The 24,793-nt window shown below is 36.1% G+C and overlaps 1 protein-coding gene across 2 annotated transcripts; it reads left to right on the top strand.

The window, feature by feature from the left end:
• The first annotated feature begins 1,031 nt into the window (after nucleotides 1–1,031).
• Nucleotides 1,032–24,074, top strand: LOC121413801 (importin subunit alpha-7-like). 2 transcript variants are annotated; one of them, XM_041606758.1, is made up of 14 exons: nucleotides 1,032–1,137; nucleotides 2,323–2,458; nucleotides 8,140–8,220; nucleotides 10,272–10,368; nucleotides 11,472–11,563; nucleotides 13,108–13,239; nucleotides 14,243–14,331; nucleotides 15,570–15,669; nucleotides 17,125–17,288; nucleotides 18,230–18,308; nucleotides 20,141–20,266; nucleotides 20,889–21,016; nucleotides 21,936–22,111; nucleotides 23,318–24,074. In XM_041606758.1, the coding sequence occupies exons 2-14, from the start codon at nucleotides 2,336–2,338 to the stop codon at nucleotides 23,500–23,502; spliced, it is 1,572 nt and encodes a 523-aa protein (XP_041462692.1). In that variant the 5' UTR covers nucleotides 1,032–1,137; nucleotides 2,323–2,335; the 3' UTR covers nucleotides 23,503–24,074. The 2 variants fall into 2 exon arrangements, with proteins under 2 accessions (XP_041462692.1, XP_041462693.1); XM_041606759.1 differs by having other exon boundaries at nucleotides 1,043–1,141.
• Nucleotides 24,075–24,793: the final 719 nt, after the last annotated feature.

Below are 24,793 nucleotides of genomic sequence, written 5' to 3'. Positions count from 1 at the left end.
TCATATTGTGCAGCTGCTCGTTATGACGTCACAAATCCTAAATTTAAAATTCTAATAACTTTCTTAATCTTTCAACGGATTTTCCTCAAACTAGTCACCCTGAATATTTGTTCCCGATATTTATTTTAATTATTTTTTTCTGCTATTTTTACAACAACCTTTTCTTCAAGGTGAACTTCCCCTTTATAATGAGATCCCTATCATGATTATTCATGATTCCCTAAAAAAGATCTTTTTAAATGTTCCTTTTTCAGGTCTGAAAATCAATAATTTTCAGCTCGCGCTCCGTGCTTGCATTCGTTGTTAAGTTAGATACGAATCATGTTTATGAATAAAATAATATCAACTTAACAGTTAGACTATTCCGCCCTAACATCTGTTGAAAAACATCCACACTCGCATTGATATAGGGGCGCGATTTTTGCACTTGCCACGGGCACTTCTTGTCCTAGATACGGGCCACTGCTTGCACAGGATCACCCACGAAAGCTCAAAAGCTTGATCTAGTATGTCCTCGACATGTTTACGATAATAATATGATGAAATTATACTGTTACATATTAATGAAAACGAAGAAAAACAAAAATCAGAATTTACTATTAGCAATAAACAAGATGTGAAGATGATTATATGCAAGAAGAATATAAAGAAGAAGAAGGACAGCAAGAAGAAGAAGAAGAATAAGAAGGATACTTGCCGTTTGCGTGCTGTTTGATATGATATTTTATATTAAACTCAACCCACTCACTCTGAAAGTTTTCGAGGTACAGTGGCAAGTGGTATCAGTCATCACCATTTCTCCTGAATAAAAAAAGGGAACAGTAACAATTAATTACCCCCCCCCCCCCCCTTCAAAGAAGAGTATTGCCCCTCTTCAGTCTTCAGACGTGTGGGAGGATTTGGGGATATTTTGCCAGTGTTAGACTTATTAACCAGTAGTTTGTATATTGACGCTCTCATTGTAGCAGCTGATATCTGTGCTGATTTAAACTCACAATAGAAATAAGAGACTGGTACTAAACCCACGAATACGTCGTAGGGAAATTGCGTAGTGAAGAACCGTACCGGTGTGGCGATCTTGTCGTTTGTGGCTTCAAATCGACAACTTTATCTCCTCAAATACTACATTTTCCAAGAGTGAGTATGTATGAGATTACTAACTTTGTAACGATTGTTTATTCTGGAAAGTGATCATGTCACTTTAATACACTCAAATAGTAGTATATTGCTTTATTTAGTGATGTTCTGTACTAATGTTTTTGCTCGTGTTCTCTGGGTCTTGCGATTTATAGCCTAGGCCTTACGTTACTGCATGTGTGTGATAGAGAAAGGCATACCGGTACACGTTGAGTGCAGACGCAGTGCGACGTCGACGGATGAATGAAAATCTGAATCTCATGTTCATAAATGTGGCATGCTTTGGGGTTTGTGCACTTTAAGATCTTGTAGATAGGTCTAATCTAAAGACAGAGATCTACATGTAGTACCATTTGTATTGTTGTCTGTAGGAAAAACGGACACATGGTATTGATAGGAGAGAAAGAAAGAAAGAAAGAAAAGAAAAAAGCAAAGAAAGAAAAGAAAGAAAGAAAGGAAGGAAAGAAGGAAGGAAAAATAACCGAAAAATATGAATACTGGTTGCCATCGCCATCAAAACCACTAGCGTACCTTTTTTTTTGCTTGTAATTTTTTTTCTGGTATTACGAAATGTCTTATTTAAGCTTAAAATAAAAAAAATTAAACTTAAAAGACTTTTTTTTTTTTGCTTGTCAATTTTTTTTTACTTTTTTTTTTCTTATTTTTGCTTGTCAAATTTGGGGGCAGACGAAATATCCTCCAAAATATTTGCCCCCCAAAATCCTACATACTGATCAAAACCAAAGAAAGAAGAAGACATTTCAAAATTATATGTCATGGTTAAAGCGCGATGCTCACCAATCATAGGACATGTTCAGCATGTTGTGAACTCTGAGTCTGATCATACTGGTACCGGTACTATTAAACAACAACACCCTTTTGATTAGCCTATTGTTTTGATCAATTCAACATACTTTTTATTTGATTATATGTATTCTTGTTGGAAAGTAGTATATTTTACAGATTTTTGTACTTTTTTACAAAGTCAAAGAGCAATTAAAAGAACAATGATAAAAAAAGAGCAAAATAAGAGAACATTGCCAGTGAAATGAATGTAATGACACTGCAGGGTTTGATTGTAAACAGTACATGTAAAAGCATTGTTATTATCATTGTCACTCTATTTTGTATTTGTATTCTAATGATTAAAACATTTATCTCCCATCAATTTCATTGGATTTGCAGGCACAATCAAATCATGGCATCGTCTAACAAAGAACACTTCAGGTTATTCAAGAACAAGGCTCTGGATGCAGAAGAACTGAGGAGAAGAAGAGAAGAAGTTGGAATTCAGCTAAGGAAACAGAAGAGAGAAGAACAGGTAAGGTGTTCATCATTAGGTAGCATTTCATTAAACACTGATGTATGTTATAAGCTACTGAAATTCTGGCTTCTGATTCGCTCATAGCAAATGTGTGAAAGTGAAATCATCGACAAGTGGCTTTATTGAAATACTCCCCTTGGTGTTGAGTTATATAGAAGCCTGTAGTTGATTTTTGCGCCCAAATGTCCCCTTGGCCAATCAGATGCAAGTATTCAGTAGCTTATAGCAGTTTATTGCAGATAGTACATGTACTTCATGAAACACTCCCTTGTTCTAGTACACCCATCTCATTCTAATCTTTAATGATCATGCTCATGATGATGATGATTGTTTAGATGATAATTGCGGCAATCATACATGTAAGAATAAGAAGATGATGATGATGATGCTGATGATGATGATATGATGATGATGATTATGATGATGATGATGGCGGTGATGGTGATGGTGATGATGATTAATGATGAGATAATGGTGATAAAGATGTTGATGATGGTGATAGTGATGTTGGATGTTTATTGATAATGCTAATGATTTCAATGATGATTGCAATATACATGTACATGGTGATAATGTTAAGAAGAAGATGATGATGATGGCATAAAATGATAATGTGAATATGATGATGGTGATATTGATAAGAGTTCAAAGAAGATGATTAAGAGGAAATCATGGTGATGATGATGATAGTGATGATGATGGTGGTGGTGGTGATTATGATTGTGGTGATGATGATGTTGGTGGTGAAGATTAATGGTGATGATGATGAATAGTGGTGGTGGTGTGGTGATTGATGAAGATGATGATGATGAGGATAATGATGACGGCGAAGAAGATTAATACAATGATGATGATGATGGTGATTGTGAGTTTGTGACGGTTGATGTTGATGAAGATGATGATGATGTTGATGATGATGGTGGTGGTGATTGTGAGTTTGTGACAATTAATGAAGATGGTGATGATGATGGTGAAGAAGAATAATACAACGATGATGATGATGTTGATTGTGATGGTTGATGATGATGATGATAATAATTTGACAAGGGATCTTGATGCTGAAAATGGTAATGGTCCAATAAACAAATTACCCAGTATTTCTGCCCAAAGCAAATCCAAGTAGAGTAGAGGAAATGCTACAATTTATCTATTTTCCTACATGTAAAACCCTCAATATTTTGGTTAAAAAAAAGATTGACAGTAGGATAATTGAGAAGAATAGCAAATGGGATTGAATATAAACTTAGATTATATGGCACCTCATATTAAAAAGATTATTTGGAGTGTTTTTTTTTTTTTTTTTAGGGAGGTGCACTTTTAAAATTGGAGACAAGGTGTTTCATTTTCCACTAAACATTGAAGTCTTTTGCAAAATGGCAAACATCGTTTATTATACATGTAGCTGTCATTTGAATGCTGCTTATAATATTTCAAGGAAGCCTTATTTTTATAATAATGGAAATGGCAACTCATAAAAGCGCACAAAATTTTGTTTGTTTGATACAATTTTGTCATGATACTAATACTACAAATATTTTTTTAAAGATTGCCATCTCACAATATCGTCCACTGGACAGTGGACAATGAGTGTGCCTATTTGTGCAGATAATCTGCAAGTATAGTAAAGATACATGTACATACTGTACATACATGTACATACTGTGCATACACCATACATGTATGTACACACTGAGCTATTTTTACTGTACAGCAGAGTTAATATTAACTAAAAAAAAAATGTTCTGGATATTTGCATACAGTAGTTTACTCAAACATTAGTCATAATTTTCTTATCTAGAAAATTAGTTTGTTTTCAAAGAATTCCTCGCTTATCATCTCTGCTGCATATGTACAGTGCAGTTATTTTCGTTTCTTTCTTTGACCTACTTAACTGGTGTGACTGTTTGATGTTTGATTGAAATTGAATATAAAGTTTCACTTGGTGCCAGGTATTCTGTGAAAGAGGAAGTGCAATATTCCCAATTCTTTTGACTTGTTTGTATTGAGTCAATTAAACATAGCCGACTGCAGCCATATTACCGTTATCAAGTTTTTCCAGTCAAGCTTGAAATCCAATAAATCTCTCTATATACAGTGTAGTTTCCTCATCACATGATAATGTTAAACATACATGTACATAAGGTTCTACATTATTTTATTGTTCCGGGGGGTCCTAAAATGTACATGTACCTGCATTGTATTATAATGTGATAATTCACATCAAGAGGAAATATATTCTTACAGTAAGGATGATAACAAACAATTTTTGTATGGTTTTCTGTTTTCACAACTATTGGTTGTGGGAATTGCTTTTATTTGTACATGTAAGTTGTTTACAATGTTTTGGCCGACATGTAGTGTACATACATGTACATGTACATACAATGTAAAATCTGTAGGTAACAAATGAAATGACAATGAAATAGGACTTTTTAACATGCCAATCGTGACCTTCAGAGAAAAGTCTAATGAAATAAGAAATTAAAGGCCTTTCTATAAAAGCAAATAAGTGACAAAAATACATGTTTTATTTGTAAGCAGGAGGGATCATGTACAGTACATGAAAATGTAGGAGATGAAAAAGGATGGGTCATAGAGAAACCTATGGTATACAGTACATGTACGTATGTGGATGAGTGCCACTGAGACAGAGAGGGGGGGGGGGGGGGGGGCTGAGAAAGGGGGGGTGGTTATGGAGAGAAAAAGATATGCTTACTAATGGGTTAGCATCCGTCATCGAAATCTTACACTCCGGCTGCTTCAATCTGCACTTGAAAGTGGGCTTGGGATAGAATTACACATGCCTCCACAGTGCAGTGGCTCTGACTATGAGCAATGAGCTTGGCATTGTAAAGCAATACATCCAGCAAAAGCAATACATCCAGCAGTGCAGTTTTAATAGAGGATACTTCATGCAGGCCTGCTCTATGAAGAAGACGGGGTGGGCATGTACAAGACACTATTACATTGTAATTTGTCTTTACAAGAGAAAAAGAAAGGGGTGATTGAGAGGGGCACAAGTCTAAAAGCAAATTTTTTATTTTTATTAAACGAAAACTCATCTCAAAACACTGGCACACCCGGGGGGGGGGGGGGCACTGCCGACCCGTCCCCCCCCCTTATGAGAAGCACAATTAAAATTTGTGATAATTATGTTAAAACACAAAGTGTGCCCTCCCACCCCCCCCCCCCACCCCTCTTTGAAAGTGAAGTCTTTGATGAAAGAAATATCCTTGGTTTTTGGACAAGAACTTTTTTTTTTGCTTGTCAAAGTTTCTTCTGAAAAATGTGCCCCCCCCCCCTTTGGAAAATCCTGGATCTGCCCCTGCCTCAAAACAAACAAACAGGGAAGGAGATTCCAAATACCCGGTAATAAAGTCAAGTGCAAAAGAGAAGAGAAGAGACAAATCCTGGCAAATTGTTGTACATGTACATGTATATTTTAGTATATTTTAGAAGCTGGCACTTTTGTTGAGGGGAGGAAATGAGAGAGATTGGGGGTGGTTGCAATGATATGACAATAATTTGAAGAAAAAACAAGAGAACCAGGAAGCAGAGACTGGGAGAAGTGATATTCATAATATCAAGATGAGAGGATTAATAATATACATGTACACAGGCCACATGGTAGGAAATAAATTGTATATTACTGATATAGAGGCTAATTTTTGTTTGCACATTGGGGTGATTGTGGAAATTTGACGACTATTTCTTTCGTTCAAAGAGCTACTTTACAGGGGTATCAAGTATTGCATGTATGCAGTAAAATCCAATATTATTCTGCGATAGTTACAGTCCTTCACGTTTATAATTGTGTGGAGCTCAATAATTCGCTCTCCTTATTTTTTTGAGGAGCTCAAAACAATGCATTACAATACATGTATGATAAATTGTAGATTTTTTTATATGCAATAGCTGTGTTAGCTATTAATTAATCTGTGGTGAAACTAGGAGGGAGGAAGAGTGAGTGAGGGGTGGTGGGGGGGGGGGCACAGTGCATAGCACTCATGAATGCATTTTCAAATGAGTGTTTATCTGCAAATACCAGCTCTGCATCGTGTGTATTCAGCCAGACAGCCAGTTTGTTCCTCCAATTGTAAAAAATACATGTAAACGCATGAATGAAATTTGCATGAAGGAAAACTAGGGAGGTGGAATTATACACTTTCAGGCCCTGACACTAAATTTAGACAGCAATAGGCTTTACATGTAGGCTTACATGTACATGAACATTGTACAAGATGTTCTGCATGAGACTCATTATGACAAGATCAAAAATATTGCTTGGATGAAGGTGAAATGTTTAAAAAAATGTTCTCAAAAATCCAGGTACTTGTATACATGCTGTACAATGTAGAATGTGTTTTTTTATTCTTGAACATTTTGTGGTATACTGTAAATGCTCTGGATTCTGTAGTATTTCATTGGCATGCACATTTAGTATCTGGTGATGTACATGTACATTGGGGACCAGATACACCCGTACATACATGTACATGTACATGGAGTAAATTATTGGCAGTCACTTTTTGACTTTTTGTGCAGTATAATTTAACACACTTTAGGCCTAAATGTCATTTGGAGGTACAATGTACATGTAAACCACATTTATGTGTACATATATCATGTATGCTGTCTCTACCATGCTATGTACAGTGTAGTGTTAACCCACATATAGAGCTATGAAGATATAGGCTAGCATTATGTACAATGTATTTGTTCTCTTAAAATCCCCAGCGTACCTTGCTCTTGAATACTGAATAGTGCAAACCCAAGTCTGCTTACATTTTAAAGGTCATATTTTCACCACGAAATGATGATGGCATTGCAAATATGACATGGTAATTAGTCATGAATTGGGATCTGGTTTTGATTTTTAAGCGCCAGAAGGACGTTGTTAGAAGGGGGTGTCCTATAGATTATCCAGTGAGTCAAGATTGATCAGCTCTGTGTGGATTTGTGTACAAGCGAGGCTCTGGTGATGCGTGATTGACGATATCTTGACGTCATCTGTCCCGAGAGTTGAGTGAAGAACATCCTCTGTTTGACATGGGAAGTTGGGGGCAGAGGAAACTGAATGAAATGCAGTATGCCTACATGAAGGAGAAATATTTAATGACGTCTCCAGCCTCGCCCTACCTGCCTGTCCCAGTCAGTCTTCCTGTATTAAACACAAACTTAATGTTGATTCTTCAAACTTTATCTTATTCACAGGCTTTAACAAAAAAAAATTGTTAAAATCGTAAAATTTATGAAAGTCTAGACCTACATGTATTTGTATTCTTGTTGGGGAAAATAATTCATGTATCATTTTTTAATATCTTTCTACATGATGATGATAATGAAGTCCAAGCTCAATTGTGGTTGATGGTGATAATGATGATGATGATGATGATGTCCAAGCTCAGTTGTTGATGATGGTGAGGATGATGATGGTGATGAGGATGATGCTATTCGATGATCTTTTTAAGATGATTGGTGATGTGTTGATGTTGATAATGTTGTTGGAAATGATGAGGTATTTTTTTTTAATGATGATGATCATTGATTTGAATAATTTGAATTCTAATTTGCCATGAAGTATTGATTACCAAGTAGAGACATTTCTTTGAGGGCTTAAATTATGCCTTGCCTGAAACAAAGTAACTATTTTGTCAATTCTCACCCTTTTTATACAGCTTTTTAAGAGGAGAAATGTAGATGTTGTCTTAGAACCACCTGACATCACTGTCCAAGATAACTACATCACATCATCTCAGGTAAGTGATAATAAATATGAATGATTATATTTTAAAAATATCTTTCCGAAGGCAAAAGCAAATTATGTTGTAATTTGTCTATCAAATGCAAGATGGTGTTTTACATTTCACTGATCATTCAAGATAACAGATTTGATCTATAATGGCACAATGAGCATTACTTGGAGTACTCTGTGTGATAACATACAAAATGAAATAATATTGCAGTGTGAACTATCTGGTAGATTGTGTTTTTAAAAGATACTTGTTCTTACCACTGTACATAAAAATTCGCTTTCACCTTTTAGTTTGCTCCAAAACAATTGGTAAAAGTTCAGAGAGTAGGGGAAACATCAGTTTTTAGTTTTTTTGTATCATGATGATGGTGATGATTGATGATAATGATTGATGATGAGATGATGATGATGATGATGATGATTGATGATGATGATGATGATGATGATGATGAGATGATGATTGTGATGATTGATGATGATGTTGATGATGATGATGATGATGATGATGATGAGATGATGATGATGATGATGATGATGATTGATGATGATGATGATGAATGATGGTGAAAAAGAATAATGCTAGTCATGATCATAACTGCATTTAAATTTCCTGCATCACCACATCCAACAAAAAATATCAGAATGTTATATATTCCTCAAGCTCTGGAGAACACATAATGTGCTAAATATTATGTATACTTAATAGCTGCCAAGGTTGTAACCTCTTTCCTCAAGCAAAACCCTTCATTGCCCTGTAGAAGAATCACTAATTGTGAATACCTCTGAGAAATAGAGCGGTACATTAGCGTTATCCACCGAGGACAGTCAATATACATGTAGACTTTGAATTATTCTAGAATTTTAGTTACCCTTGTTTTGGTAGGAAAATCAATAGAAAAGAGGTTAGTTAATCTTAAAATATGCAGAGTAAGCTCGCACCACATCTTGGTGCCAAAAGCATGTATTTTTGCACATACCTGTATTGTACTTTAACATACATTTATACCGTTACCATCGATGTATGTACAATACAATCAGTAGTTGATATGATAGAGCATTAGAGCTATAGGCAAATAATCATTAATCAAGAGCGTTGGGCAAATCAACAATTTATCAACCAGAATCTCCATCGACCAATCAGACATGTGGAATATAATGTTGTTTTTGTTATTTAATATTAAACAGGTCTCTGTTCTACCCCCCTGTTATATTTTTCAGCTATATGATTAAAATTTAATTCCAAGAACAACATATAGGCCTACGCCTGTACAATCTTACACTGCATATGCATGTCATAATTTTTCCTCTAGATTTTTTTTTGGGGGGGGAGTTTCCTTGATGTCGGTGAACTTACATGTACATGACGTTTCCTGTGCACATTCAAATCTTCCGTCCCTCCTCACTGTACATGTGTCTGGAAGCACTGATTCATGTAATATAATTTGTGTAATGTATATTGGGTGTGCACACCCGGAGGCAGATCCTCCCACGCAATTTTCACATTTCTAATTTGTTAGCATTTGAGTGGGTGCCTTGAGGAAGTTTAACTATGAACTATACATGTAGATATTGAACCTTGGGGGAAAGTTGGTTTGATGGTATTTTTGTTGGCATTGGCAATGGATTCGTGTGGGAGGGAGGAAGAGATTTGAGAGAGATAGCGGGCATACATGTCGGGGATTTAGAAGTGTTTCAACCTATTGAAAACATCCTATCATACATGTATGCATGCAATAATTCTTTATGAACAATTCTGAGGGCATCGTGGTCTAGTGGGTAGGACTCTTGTTTTTTAAGCTGAGGGACGTGGGTTCGGTTCCCGACCGTAATGTGCTTTCCTTCAGCATGAAATTCACCCACATTGTGATGCACTCAACACAGATGAGGTGAATGATTACCAGGTACATGTAGGAAGAAATTCCTCACATACTTGAGTGCCTGTAGACAGCAAGTTTAAAGCTTGGGTAATTTAATGAAATGCTCAGTTGAGAACATATACTGTAGAAATTGTTCAGTATACTGTACAATCATTATTTTTCTCATATCTTCTCTTAGAATTCAGTCACCCAGGACATGGTTGAAAGAGTAATGTCGGATGACCCTGAGGCTCAACTTAATGCTACACAAAGGTTTAGGAAACTACTATCAAAAGGTAATTAATTTTAAGTATATAGTGAAGTATTTTTCAAAGAATCGGGGACTTTTTATTTTTTTTTATTTAATATTTATTAATTTCTAAAACCTAGTATTTACATGTACAATGTATGCATTCATTATTGCAGTATTAAATCTGGAGAGAAAATTTTAAAAAATAAAATCTTACATTCCTCCCATACATGTAAGGTAATGGAAAATAAACAGCTGAATAGACCAATAGATAGATTCATGAATGAGTGACAGGATAAATGAATGAATTTTAACAATTGATGAAGGAATAGAGTAATGGATTATTAAAAAAATTAATGAATGAAATAATAAATAATTGAAATGAAAAAATGGAAACGTTATGATATATATTGCAAATGTGACATTTAGATTTTTTGCAGCGCTTGTACACTATCATGCTGCCAAATGAACACTTGGCAAACCATAGCATGAATAGCTATTAATTTATATTTAGTGCTGACTGATCTGTATTCAAGGCTTCAACTTCAAGGACTGAGTTATGTAATGTCAGCCCCCTTTTAAGATTAGATCAATGGAACTTTAAAACCATAAAAAAAGTCTCTTGCTCCTGCTCAGCATTTTCTTTTTTTAATGTACTGTATGCCAGGGCTATTGATTTTGTATTATTTTTATTTTAGGCTACTTTCCAAAAAGGGCCTACATGTACATGTATCTTACTGATGATAAATGAACTACATGTACTGTACATGTCTATTTTTATATTTATGTGTCATGTGAAAAAAAAATAAGACAAGTTAAGTCTTGCTTCTTGATGATCATCCTTCTCCTTGCAAGAATGAATTTTGACTCTTAATGTACAGTATGTCATTAATAAATTTGATATTCATTCCATTCATTTATTTTTAATTTCATTAGTTTAATATTCTCTGGGATAAAAATCATATCTGTAATAGATCCACCAAGGGTTTTAATTGGGAACACCTTGTAATCTTTTCTATTTGGCTTTATAGAATAAATCTTACATCACACATACATGTAAGTAAATGCTATTATAAAAATATCGGTATTCTGATTAAAAACACAAGTCTTGACATGTTGACATCTCATTGGCCTTTGAACTTTATGCAGAGCCTAACCCACCAATCGATGAAGTCATTCAGATGGGTGTTGTTCCGAGGTTTGTTCAATTCCTCCAGGCTGAAACCAACAGTGTCCTCCAGGTAAGAAATGTATTCTTTGCCCTTTGATAATTTTATTTGTCATTCAGAGACCAGAAGGTGTTTGACAGAGAGATATTAAACTACATGTAAGTGTGACTTATAGTTATGCTGTATGAACCCTATTTTTAACTGGGCTATTTCAGACCAGGATACACGGGGGGGGGGGCCAAATTGATCTCAGATCTCAGCTGCTGATTGCGCAATCGCCGCATAATTTGCATGTGCGTAGAGCTGGATGTAAACTACAAGACTGTAGTAAAATTTTCAAAAATTAATTGTTCATATTTTTTCTTTAATGAAATATGCAAATAAATGTACATGACAATGTCATGCCGAAATTGAGTCATTTTTTTATTTTGTGTACAAAGTCTATAGGGGATCAAATTCATAAAAGGTTGATTATTTTTCATTCTAATTGGTCTGATTAATTAATTCAGGGTTGAAATTAGTTGTTAAATGGTCTTTAATAATTTACATTGGAAAAACAATGAAAAACAAAAGATGAAAAAACAAAGAATTAAAACAAGAAATTCTAAAAACAAAGGAATACATAAGGAAAAATGGCTTTCGCAATTTTTCTTTTTGGAGACCTTTAAATTAGATTAAAACAGATGGCATCTGGGGGAAAAATTGAAGTGAAATTGGGTGTTAAATATGCAAATAATGTTTTTCACCAATAAATTTTCATATTTTATTCATAGTGAATAAAAAATAATTATTTTCAGAATTTTTTTAAATACTGGCTTGTAGTTTAACTTTATGTGGTAAAGAATGTGTGTGCCAAATTTCGGCATTATCCCGTGAACGGCGGCCATCATGCCCCCCCCCACACCCCAGTCCTTTTAGGGTTAAGTCAGCTCCTTGTAAAACACCCCCTGTTTGCTGTTCAAAGCCTGCATCTCAAATGAAGGTAAAACTTAGCGAGTAAACCCATGGTTGATGGTGCCTTTAGAAGGAAGTTTTCACACTGCATTGCTGCATGCTGGATTTCACAGTTCAGCTTTCCTGGGAGTATTTCAGGAAAGGACTTGTTGGAGGTTTTATCAGACAAGTCCCTTCTTATCCAATATTTCCATGGTCACAGTGCTTCTCGGCAAATCAAAATTGAGGGTAGATGTAAGGTCTGACAACTTCTTTGTCGATCTACTTATGTGTTTGCTATGCATCAATGGAATGAAGGATTGGACAGGAAAAAATGCTGAGCGGGATTCCTATCTTTTAAAGCGAAAGCTAGACTTTCGAAAGATACTTTCACCGAGGCTCAGGATGGAGGATGCACTGAATCGTGCAAAGTGGAGGGAGGGGGCAAGGGTGATATGCAGTTTTGTTCCAGTTGAAGATGGATGCTGCATTCTTCCTCCTTCAACTGGAACAATACCGTATATCCATGTCAATCTTTGGCTTCCTGATTGACTGACTCACTTTCGAGTTGCTGAAATCACAAATGCATATAAATTAACTTCTTTCATATATCCTCAATGTGATGTCTTCTGTAATGCATTGTCTGTTATTTGGTAAATATTTGTTGCTTATTTTTTTATTAGTTTGAAGCTGCATGGGTGCTGACAAACATCGCATCTGGTACCACCGCCCAGACGGGAACTGTTATAGATGCAGGTGCCGTACCAATCTTTATACAACTGCTTCAGAGTCAATACGATGATGTCCAGGAACAGGTGAGGGCTATTCTGCCCAACTTTGGCAAAAGAAAGCAAGTGACACATCAGTCAAATTTGAGTTATTGTTGTTTCTGAAACACACTTTGTATGTTGTACGTTCAGGCAAAATTTGGGGAAGAAATTATCTTTCTATGGAAAGATAAGAAAATATAAGAAGATTTAAGAAAATATGCTGTGAAATTGCATTAACGCCTGTGTAAATGAGGAGCAAACATTGCTCATTTACAACGAATTATACTTCTGTAACTTGCTTCCTTTTGCCAAAGTATGGCAGTATTGTGTGTGTTTGAATTAGTTGTATCCATTTGGTATACAAGCCATTTGATCGAATCATTCTTTATTCACTACCAATCTTGTCTGTAGTGGTTATCCTATAAGTTGTTCATTTAGTATAAAAAAGTCTGTGGGCTTTTGTGGGCACGGGAAAAGCGGTAGTTTTGATTTTCTAATAATCCATCCATTGTTTTTGCTTTTTGTAATGATCCACCTATCCTGCATGTTTATAGTCCTGAATGGCAGTGTATATTAAAGCTGAAAAAAGGTGGCAGATTGCAGCGTGGATTGGTGGTGTTTTGGTGGGTGGGTGAGTAGTGGTTTTGCTCAAATAGAACAGTCACATCCTGTCATCAATTGATCCACCAGGATCTCATCCAGAAGAGGATCTATTGTTCTAAAAAGTCTGCTATTTATGCTGGTAATCCATCTGTTATTCATGGCTGCAGCTGTCCATCACCTCCAAAACCACTTCTTTTTCCTTGCTATACCACACAAAGCTGTAAGATTTTTATATACCAAATGAACACTTTTTAACAGTTATACCACTGTAGATATGGATGGTAGTGTATTGTTCAGGTTACATTGCATTGTGTATTCCCTCTACATGTAGATGTACATGACATGATATGTGTCTATACAGACATGTTCCAGACAGTGATCATGTTGAAATATGTATTATAACAGTTTTGTTCTCTCTTTCCCTCTCTCTCTCACTCTCATGTAGGCTGTATGGGCTCTAGGTAACATTGCAGGAGACAGTGCAGAATGTAGAGACCGTGTCCTGAACTGCGGTATCCTCATCCATCTACTAGCGTAAGTATCTCATTACATTGGAATATTCTTGCAGACAATATTAAATCTTGTTCTACTTTATACTCTTTAAAATCAACTCTTAAAAAAAGTTCATTCAATCTTATTCATCCCACACTTCAAATTAACAACTATAAACTATAAACTAAAAATAATAATAACAATAATTATACTGCTATTTACAGCACCCGCACCTGCATCGCACCCACTTGTTCAGTAATTATCGATCTTAGTCACAAACCCTTTTTATGAGGCCGCCATCAACTACAAGCTTAACCGCTCACGATGGCGGTCTCTTGCGTGCATTTGTTTATGCTGCTTTTTATTATCATCCTAATGTGAAGTATATGCCCAAACCATTTTTTTCTAATTATGTTTATGTTGTAAACATTATGGATTTTTTTATATATTGCGAGCAATGTAAATAATTTTTGATAATGTATTGTGAACGCAGAAATAACATTAAAAAAAAAAAAAAAAATATGCAAGGCTCCACACTAACTTTTTTTTCTTGGTGGCCCAGAAAGCAAATTTGGTGGCCCTAAAACAATACAAAACATTTCAGTTCATCAAAACTTTGGTAGCCCGACTTGGCCACCAATTGTGGGCTTTTACAGAATTTTGGTGGCCCGACTCTCATTTCTGGTTGCCCCGGGCCACTGCTAATGTCGAGCCCTGCACAATGAAATTCAGAAAATGTTCAATTTACTGCATTTAAATCAAAGATTTAGATAGGTACAGATTTTCCTTTATTCCAGTTCAATCTCAATATTTGGCCCTTTTCATAAAGAGTTACAACTACCAAAACTTTGATTTCGATTGGCTGCTGAACCCTGTTACCATAGAAGTTGCCAACTAAGTTACAACTTACAGTTATAAGTCTTTTATGAAAAGAAAAATGAAAATCCATATTTCATTGTTCGAAATAGACATGAAATGAAATACTCCAAAAATTTGCTTTGCTCAATTGATCGTGGGCCCGGTAGCCTCTTTTTTTTAATAGATTTGTTTTTTATTTGGTATTGTTTTGTTTCGTTTTGTTTTTAGCTGGTTTCTTGTCCATTAAAAGTGATGGAGCTATGAGTGGGAAAGAGGAATTTAAATGGAACAGGCCTATTTGCAATTTATTAGAAATAGAAGAATGGATGAAACTGTTCACTATCCCATTTAGCCTTTCAGGTCATGATGTTGGTTATCGTCTGATGATATCATCATCTCTTTCCCCTTTTGTCCTCTTCCAGGGTACTTTCAAAATCCAATAGGCTTTCAATGACTAGGAATGCTGTATGGGCCCTGTCCAACCTGTGCAGAGGAAAGAGCCCCCCTCCAGATTTCAAACAAGTAAGTCTAAGCAGTGATTCCAAGTTCAGTTGCTAATGTTGAGATCAGGGGCCCGTCTTTCAAAGAGTTACGATCGATCCAGTCAATCGTAACTCTATAGAAATCCATCAGTGTCATAAATCTTTCTCCAGGAAGTTTGCACTATGTCCTTTGTATTAAACGAAGAGAAGCACAGTGAATTTTTAAGAAAACAATACATGAATATACATCATAGCTAGAAAATATTTTGAACAAACATCCATAATACTTGTTGACGTTGCTGGCCATCCATAGTTGAATTGATCGGATCAATTGCAACTCTTTGTAAGACAGGGCCCAGGTCTTGGTTTAAAACTTTTAAAAAAAATTATATTTCCCCTCAGAAGTGGTTGCTGGAGGCATTATGTTTTAAAGGCCTTTCATCTGCCAGTTCACTCTCGTAATAACTAAAGAACCCTTTGATGGATCAACTTCAAACTTGGTTTATGGATACATGTAGGAGTGATTATTATCAGTAGTTTTAGGTGGTCATGACTCATGAGGTCAAAGGTCACAGAGGTTGTATATTAGAAAACATCTTGTTCTTGCAATAGAACAAGACAGAACAATAAAAATTAATAGATCAACTTCTCTCATATGCATAGAAGGATTATGATGTGATTCTATTTGGGGCCGTGAGGTCAAAGGTCACATTGGTTATTACATAAATTGTAATGTATCGTTCTTATGACGACTGAAGAACTGTTTGAACAACCATCTTCAATCTTGGTTAATGAATCTTGGTTAGTTTGGAGCGTTGTGGCCCAGTGGATAAGTCTTCTGACTTTGAAACAGAGGGTCGTGGGTTTGAATCCCAGCCATGGCGTAATTTCCTTCTGCAAGAAATTTATCCACCTTGTGCTGCACTTGACCATTGTGAGGTGAATGGGTACCCAGCAGGATGAATTCCTTGAATGCATGAGCGCTGAAAGGCAGCTTGAGCTAAAGCCGGGGTAATAATAATAATAACAACGCGCCTCGGAATAGAATATTTCTAGATAGATGGCGCTATATAAATGCCTATTATTATTATTATTTATTAATGCATATCAGGGTCCTGTTTCATAAAGACTTGTTATGATAACAAATTTACGATCAGCCAATCATATTGAAAGATTTGAGAAGCTTGAGTTTGTTGCAAATTTGTTACTATAACATGGGCTCAAATTTGATTTTGAGGGGGACAGCGTCAAAGGTCAGAGCTCTTAGAGGTCATAGATAGATAGAAAGGTTTATATGAATCAATACCATGTAAACAATATGTGTACAAATCTCCATGCGATATAGTTGGACAACTAAATTGTGCATTGGATTACAAAAGTATCTGAAATCGTTAGAAATTAGTTGTGGCAAAGTTGACTGTGCCCAATCAGAAATCCATCTACATGTAGTTTTATGATCCTTTTCTATCTTACCTTTCATGCTGTCTATTTTCAGGTATCCCCATGTCTACCAGTGTTATCCCGTCTACTGTTCAGTAGTGATCAAGACGTTCTAGCCGACGCCTGTTGGGCACTCTCCTATCTATCAGATGGACCTAATGAGAAGATCCAGGCTGTAATTGATAGCGGGGTTTGCCGCAGACTTGTAGAACTACTCATGTAAGTTAGACCAAGAGGCTTGTAGCAGTTTCTTAAAAATTGAACCTTTGCTAGCATCTTTAATAATACCATTACCAAGCAGTCAGCAAATGGCAAGTTAAAAAAAACAAATCAATAAATTACAGATATATATTTCTGCTGTCTGGCTCCTGCAAAAAACAAAATTAACTCAGTAGTTTTTTTTTCTTCCCTTTCCTCAAGATTTTTAAATTGAAAAGTAACGAATACCTAATGCGAGGAAGTTGATTTATGACAAGTTGTATATATTTCTCAACTCTTGCATATCTTGCATATGCTAGGTTTGGTGAACATTATTGTGCATTTGTTAAAGAAATATTGATAGCAAGTTATTGCTTTTTTTTGTAGATTTAATTTGAATATTAGTAATGCAGCTACATGTATACGTTCCCCTTTACAGGAAAACAATGCATAGATTATTTATGTCACCTTCAAATGGAATGAATAAATTGATAAAATTACACATAGGTAAGGCATTAAGATATGTTGATGTGTCCCATTTTGGCACCTTGAATTCAATTTCTGTGTGCAGTCATACATAACTTGATGCATGTGAACACCTTAAGAAACATCTATGGTTGCCCTTTCACTTTCAGATAAAATACCATATTATTGGCTCGGGCCCTTATTCTGAAGTCAGGTTCAACTTAAACTGTGGTCTAACTCTGTGCTAAAATTATGGGAAGCCAAAAATGTCAGAATTTTGTTTACATGGTATCTCTCTTATGTTCACTTTTTTTTTTTGGTTCTAATTCTTGACTGGAGAAGACACTATCTTATTTACCCTCCCTAGGATTTGAGAGCAAAATGAGCCAATACATTGAACCTTTAACATAAGAGATTTATGCCACAAGTGGCTGTCCATAGTTAAACCAGAGTTTAATTTGAACCTGGCTTGATGTTTTGATTGGGCCCTGTTGCAGGCATTCTTCCAATAGTGTGGTCTCAGCTGCCCTGAGAGCTGTAGGTAATATAGTCACCGGTGACGATGTCCAAACACAGGTCAGTATATCAATTGTTATTCTGTCATTGTATCTGGGCCCCGTCTTACAAAGACTTGCAATTGATCTGACCAACCACAACTATGGAAATCTGGGGAGCGTTTCATGAAAGGACTTGTCGGACGTTTTATCCAACAAGTCCCATTTTATCCGACAGTTACCATAGGAACAGTGCCTCTCAACCAATCAAAATCATGGAAAGATGTCAGATCTGACAACTTGTCGGATGAAAATGTTGATGAAACGCTCCCCAGAAGTGATGTATACTCTTGCTCTTAATCAATCCCTCCACTATGTTGGAGATTCCTTGGGTGATTTCAAGTTTGGTGTTCGGTGTAGGTGTTGAGAGCATGAAAATGCTGCTGAACCAAGCTCTAACACCTAGGCGCTGGGCTGCTGATCATCTCCACGTAAAACCTCTAGACGACTACAGTGAAATTGGGAGTAATTTACAGTAAAATTTCATCGTACAGAATACAAAGGCTAAGATTACTTCAAGAACCCGAGAATAAATATTATTGTCCATTGAAATGTATAAGGCTCTAATGATTTACACTCATCTGTAAAAGTCTCTAATGATTTTATGGGGATGTTTCGTCCTGTTTGCCGCCTGTACATGGCTTCAAATTACCAACACCAACACCGAACTTAAAATCATGATTTTTCCCAATCCCTGGTTGTTGTTTTTTAATCCCTGGGGGTTGGTGAACCATGGGGAAATTACAGGTAGGTCTTCAGCAGCAGCTGTGATGATTGGTTCAGCAGATGACTTTCAACACCAGCACTCAACACGATCTGCCGGAAATACGTCATATTTACCGAGGTCAATCCCAACACAAGCATCATTTAACTACGGTGTTAGTGCTGTCACAACACCAACACCAGATTTCAGCACCGTACTTGAAATTGCCCCCTTGAGTTCACGTAAAACAGATCGGCTCAGTGTGCTTAATCGTACAGGTTTAGGTGTTTAGAACATTATCACAGCAGCATACATCGTTTTGATAGAGAAAAAAAAACACTCATCGTTGTCTTGAAATCCAGTGTGCTCCTCTTTGTTTTATAAAAGACATTATGCAAATTTCAGGTAGGAAAAATTATGACAATGATGGATTTCCTTATCAATCACAAGATGGGACCCAGATCTTTTGGGGGATATCAGGGTCAAACATAACTTTGGTTCATTATTTTTATGGAAATGGCTTGTTCTTGCCCTAAAGAAGAAAAATGTTTGACGGATTAAATTAAAACTTTGCACATGCATCCATATATGTGGGATTGACAATGCTCTGATCAGATTTTGTGTTGATAAGTTAAAATGCTGCAGTGGTTCTCATGATGACTTAGAAACTGTTTGAGAGATCAAGTGTGACAAATTAATAAGCCAGTTCATGGTAAGCTAATGATCACTTTTTCTCGAATGACCATTGCGATTTTTCATTAGGATAAGCACTAACATTTTCCAATGAAGATTTCCAAGCAAAGCTAGACTAGGTGACTAGAATAGTACATCAGGGGTATAAAGTTTGGAAATCTGTTTGTTTTATTGTCTGCTTTTTGCACATTTAACAATTGTTTGGGCTACTGTCAAATACCAGTGATTATGAAGACTTCGCTACTCTTCAGTTTGGATGTGATGAAAAGAATGTTTTAAAGGGAATACATGAATAATCGTTAAATCACAAATGCCTTTGTCAGTGAAATTGTGGATGGTTTATCTTAAATTACCTTTTACTGCTCGTGCACAGTTTACAACCATGAAGAGGCTTGTTGTGTCCAGCTTGTTCACTTGATTGCTCACAGGATATTGATTTTCAATTGTCTTTCCTGTAGGTGGTATTAAATTGTTCAGCCCTTCCCTGCCTTCTAAGCCTCCTAAGTAGCTCCAAAGAATCCATCCGAAAGGAAGCATGCTGGACGATATCCAACATCACCGCTGGTAACCGCGGACAGATACAGGTAAGGGATGTTTGGTGATTTGCTGCAGACCTGTCAAACAGTTTTGTTCCATTGTATGGAACTACTGAATGAAATTTATTATGATGATGACAGCGACAATGATGATGGTGCTGCTGCTGTTACTGCTGCTGATGATGAGATGATGATGATGATAGTGATAACAAAATTGATACTGATAGTGATGATGATTATGATGATGATGATGATGATAATTGATGATGATGATGATGATAATGATGATAGTGAAGACGACGATGATGATGATGATTATGATGACGATGATTGATGATGATGCTGCTGATGCTGCTGATGATGATTGTGATAACAACAGTGATACTGATGGTGATGATGATGGTGGGGGTGGGGGGTGGTGGCGGTGGTGGCAGTTGGTGGTGGTGGTGGACTTGGTGGTGGGGGTGGTTGAGATGGTGATGGTTGTGATGATGATGGTGATATCGCTGATGTTGAAGATGATGATGATATTGATTATAGTGTTAGAGATTATTGTGATAGTAATGATGATAATGATTAGGATGATCATCATGACTGTAGTGGTGATGATGATGATGTTTACAATATTTGTGATCATACATGATATCATTATTTTATATCATACATCCAGGCTGTGATTGATGCTAATATCATCCCAATGCTTGTAGAAATCTTAGCTAAGGCTGAATTTAAGACTAGAAAGGAGGCAGCCTGGGCCATTACCAATGCTACGTCTGGAGGTCGCCATGAACAAATCAGGTAATTGCTATTTAGCAACCGATTTTACACGAAATACATTTCATGGAATGTTCTAATTGATAAAAAGAAAATTCAGATTATTTCTTTGACTTCTCTATGTTCTTTCTTTATAAATTTGCTTAAAGAATTTCTGGTATTTACGGTTTTAGTCCATTATATTTTTTCATTTCTGGGGGCTAGTTATTACAACATGCAACCCAAATCTAATGGACAAGCTTTACCACTGCAGTTATTGGAGAGTTCCAGGGCTCTTTTGAGCATTCCGGGGACAAAATTACCTTGGTATCACCCTGGTGTAGTCTACACACTAGAATTGCGTATTAAAAAGATAATAATATAGTATAGAGGTATATTTACCTAGGGTAGCAACTTCAGTTTCGAAAATTGTTCTACCAGCGGGCCGTGCTATTATTATTACCCCGGCTTTAGCTGAGCTGCCTAGGTGCTTAAGCATTCAAGGAATTTCTTCCTACCGGGTACCCATTAACCTCACCTGGGTTGAGTGCAGCACAATGTGGATGAGTTTCTTGCAGAAGGAAATTACGCCATTGCTGGGATTCGAACCCACGACCCTCTGATGTTCGCCTTTAGAACAGCTCTTTTATGGGCCTAATAATTTTAGTATTGTCATACTAAAATGTATTACCAAGATGACTATGGTACATTTTGAAATTCATTTGCCATCTTCTTTGTGTAAAAAAGATACATCAAAGGTAGCATTCAATAATGTAATGATAATAATGATATTTTACTTGTTTAGCACTTCATTATCATTATCTCTGTGTGCTTCACAAAGTGCATGAGAAATTTAATAGAATCATAATTAAAATTTCATTAAGAGTATGCGATTACACTACAAATTATAAGATGATATGATACATTAACTTGCATTGCATGAATCCTACTTCTCTTCATCCAGGTACATCGTTAACCAGGGTTGCATCAAGCCTTTGTGTGACCTCTTGACCGTAATGGACACCAAGATCGTCCAGGTGGCCCTCAACGGACTGGACAATGTCCTCAAGCTTGGTAAGAGCGATAGTAAGGACACCGGAACTCCCAACAAGTACGCCCTCCTGGTAGAGGAATGTGGTGGTAAGTCACTTTCAGTCAATCAGATATCGCTAACAAAAGAAATTCCTAGGGTCCTGTTGGGTAAATTGCCAATTCGTCCACTGCCAACTCGTCTACTCACCACATGGTCTAACTTCATTTAGTCTAAGAGTTACAATTGGTTCGATCAACCACAACTATGGAAATTAAGCAATGTCAATATCTAAAAGGCATGTTCAAAATATTTTCTAGATGTGATCATTATTTTCTAGAAAATGGAGTGTGCTTCTCTTGTTTACAAAGGACTTCATGTAAATTTCCTTGAGAAAAAAGGACAATGTTAGATTTCCATGTAGTTTAAAATGATCAGATCAATCATAACTCTTTGTAAAATATTTTCTAGATGTGATGTAAATCATACATTCAATCATTCCTAGAAAATGATGTGTGCTTTTCTTTGTTTACAAAGGACTTCATGTAAATTTCCTGGAGAAGACAATGATGACATTGTTGGATTTCCATGTAGTTGATATTCTGATCAATCGTAACTCTTTGTAAGAGGGGGCCCTGGATAGCCCTCACCCCTCTTCATTTTTTTTCTGTCCTTTGTTGCACCATGAGCATCTTCTAATGAATTTCATAACAACAACCAATGAGCAGAGCCTTTATTCTGAAATAAGAATTCCTTTTCGGTAATCCCCCAGGCATCGGTTGTTGTTTATGTTATGTGTTTGCTAAGTAAGAGTAATGAGAGAATAAAGATAAATGATAAAAGCACATTACGATTGTGTTAATATTGTTATTAGTACGCTCAAAGAGCTTCATATCCAGGAATGGCCATTGGATAGAGCACAATGTGTAGGCTTTCAAAATAATCAATGAAAAAGAACTCATTGAAGAAAAGGGTCCTAATCCACTCAAAGATTTTTTATGCAAATTTGTTCATATTGATTAGAATTTTGCTTGCAGTGGCAGAAAGGGAATTAGTTATGATCATACATGTGCTCCAGCCTTTTGTCTTCTATACATGTCTCAAAGGTAAAGCGCAAAAACCGGTTTTGCATACTGCTTACTGGCGCGGCGGAAATGAATGGTGCACTCTCACAATGAAGAAAATAATCTTACTTAATAAAGTATTGAAAATATGCATCGTATTTTTGTAGTTGAATGCAAATATGCACATGAATTTGATTTCATTGTCAAATTGTGCTTTAATGTGCTTTAATGTACACTTTGCTTATGCTTCAGGTCTCGACAAAATTGAGTTCCTCCAAAGCCATGAAAACCGGGAGATTTACCAACGAGCCTTCGAGATCATCGAACACTACTTCAGCGCTGATGAGGAAGATGAGAAAATTGTTCCAGAGGTCAACGCAGAGGCCCAACAGTACAACTTCAACCCACAGAACAATGCACAAGGTTTTGAGTTCTAGACCACCGGTCCTCACATTCAGGCATAGGGGTGTGAAGTATAACTCCTTCGGCCAGGGGTATTAAGTATCACCCCCCTTGTACAATGGAATCATAAGTGTATACAGAATATGTGAATAGTTTGGATACAGTACATATACCATGTTTATTGTAGGAGTTCAAACATCCATAGGTGCACTACCGATGTTCACTTCGGGAATTTCAGTTCTTAAGTCACAAAAATCAATTTTCAAGTGAGACTGTAGAATGTGAAGAAATGCTTTGAAAATACTGGATAATGTAATAAAAACAAACTTTACAGGTGATCAGTACAACTCTTATGAAAATATGAAATTCAAGTTAACCTTTTCATCATGGATAAGATATTGCTCAAAAATTTTGATATCACAATTGCATTTGAAGGGTGGAATTTTAGGGAAGTATTTGTACCTTTTCAATGAAATGAATGAAGCAAATTGGTCTTTTCTCATGTAAACAATTGTGGGGATTTGGAGATGGCTTTATTGCTAAAGACATCATCTTTACAAATTGATGAATGTCATTATCAAATATTTTGATGGCAGGTGATCTAAAGTTTAAGTTAGAATTCATGAGGTGGGTCAATGACCAAAATATTGTGATTAAATATTGCAGTCTGCCTGTATGAAGAATGTGAGATGCATCAAAGAAAAAGAACATACTTGGAGAAATAAGGATAGAAAGGTACATTACATTATTTTCGATTTCTGACCCGATTTATACCTTCAAGTAACAATGTGACCAAGTGGAAAAGTTAAAACCAAAAATATGAATTTTGGAGAAAGAAAGACAATCTAAATCAGCACCTGTACATATATGATAGAGTCATTTGTAAATACATCATACTCTGTTATGTATTATAGATTATGAGTGTGTATGTATATATACAGTCATGGGGATTGGTATTCCAGGTTCTCCGAGTTGCTCTCTTTTATTTTATTCTGATTGCACATCAAGCTTCTTCTTTCAAACAAGTACCAAAATACTGCTCCAAATACCAGAATTTTAAAGGTACATGAATAAGTTATGACTAGATTCTCAAGAATGATGCTAACTTGACAAATAGATCTGTGGCCTGTCTTGTTGCTCAGTCTCACTATATTATCTTCCACTGTATATCTTGCCTTGTGCTCCGAAAGAGAAGTTTATTTTGAAAGCAATATGTGACCTACTCTTGTAAGCACCGGGCTGCTGCCTTTATTATTCAAAGGCATTGGTATTCAAAGTTAGTAGAAAAACAAATCTAGTATTGCATTACATTGAGTTTTGGGCATA

This window comes from Lytechinus variegatus, chromosome 4, assembly GCF_018143015.1.
Source record: "Lytechinus variegatus isolate NC3 chromosome 4, Lvar_3.0, whole genome shotgun sequence".
NCBI classification, from domain to species: Eukaryota; Metazoa; Echinodermata; class Echinoidea; order Temnopleuroida; family Toxopneustidae; genus Lytechinus; species Lytechinus variegatus.
Note: the sequence above shows the minus strand (reverse complement) of the source record. Positions and strands in the feature narration are given on the sequence as shown.

Bases quoted from the DNA above. Each gene is read 5' to 3' on its own strand.
- LOC121413801 (XM_041606758.1), top strand. From the start codon at position 2,336: ATGGCATCGTCTAACAAAGAACACTTCAGGTTATTCAAGAACAAGGCT. The intron at 14,332-15,569 runs GTAAGTATCTCA...GTCCTCTTCCAG, and splicing joins ATCCTCATCCATCTACTAGC to GGTACTTTCAAAATCCAATA. The intron at 18,309-20,140 runs GTCAGTATATCA...TCTTTCCTGTAG, and splicing joins GTGACGATGTCCAAACACAG to GTGGTATTAAATTGTTCAGC.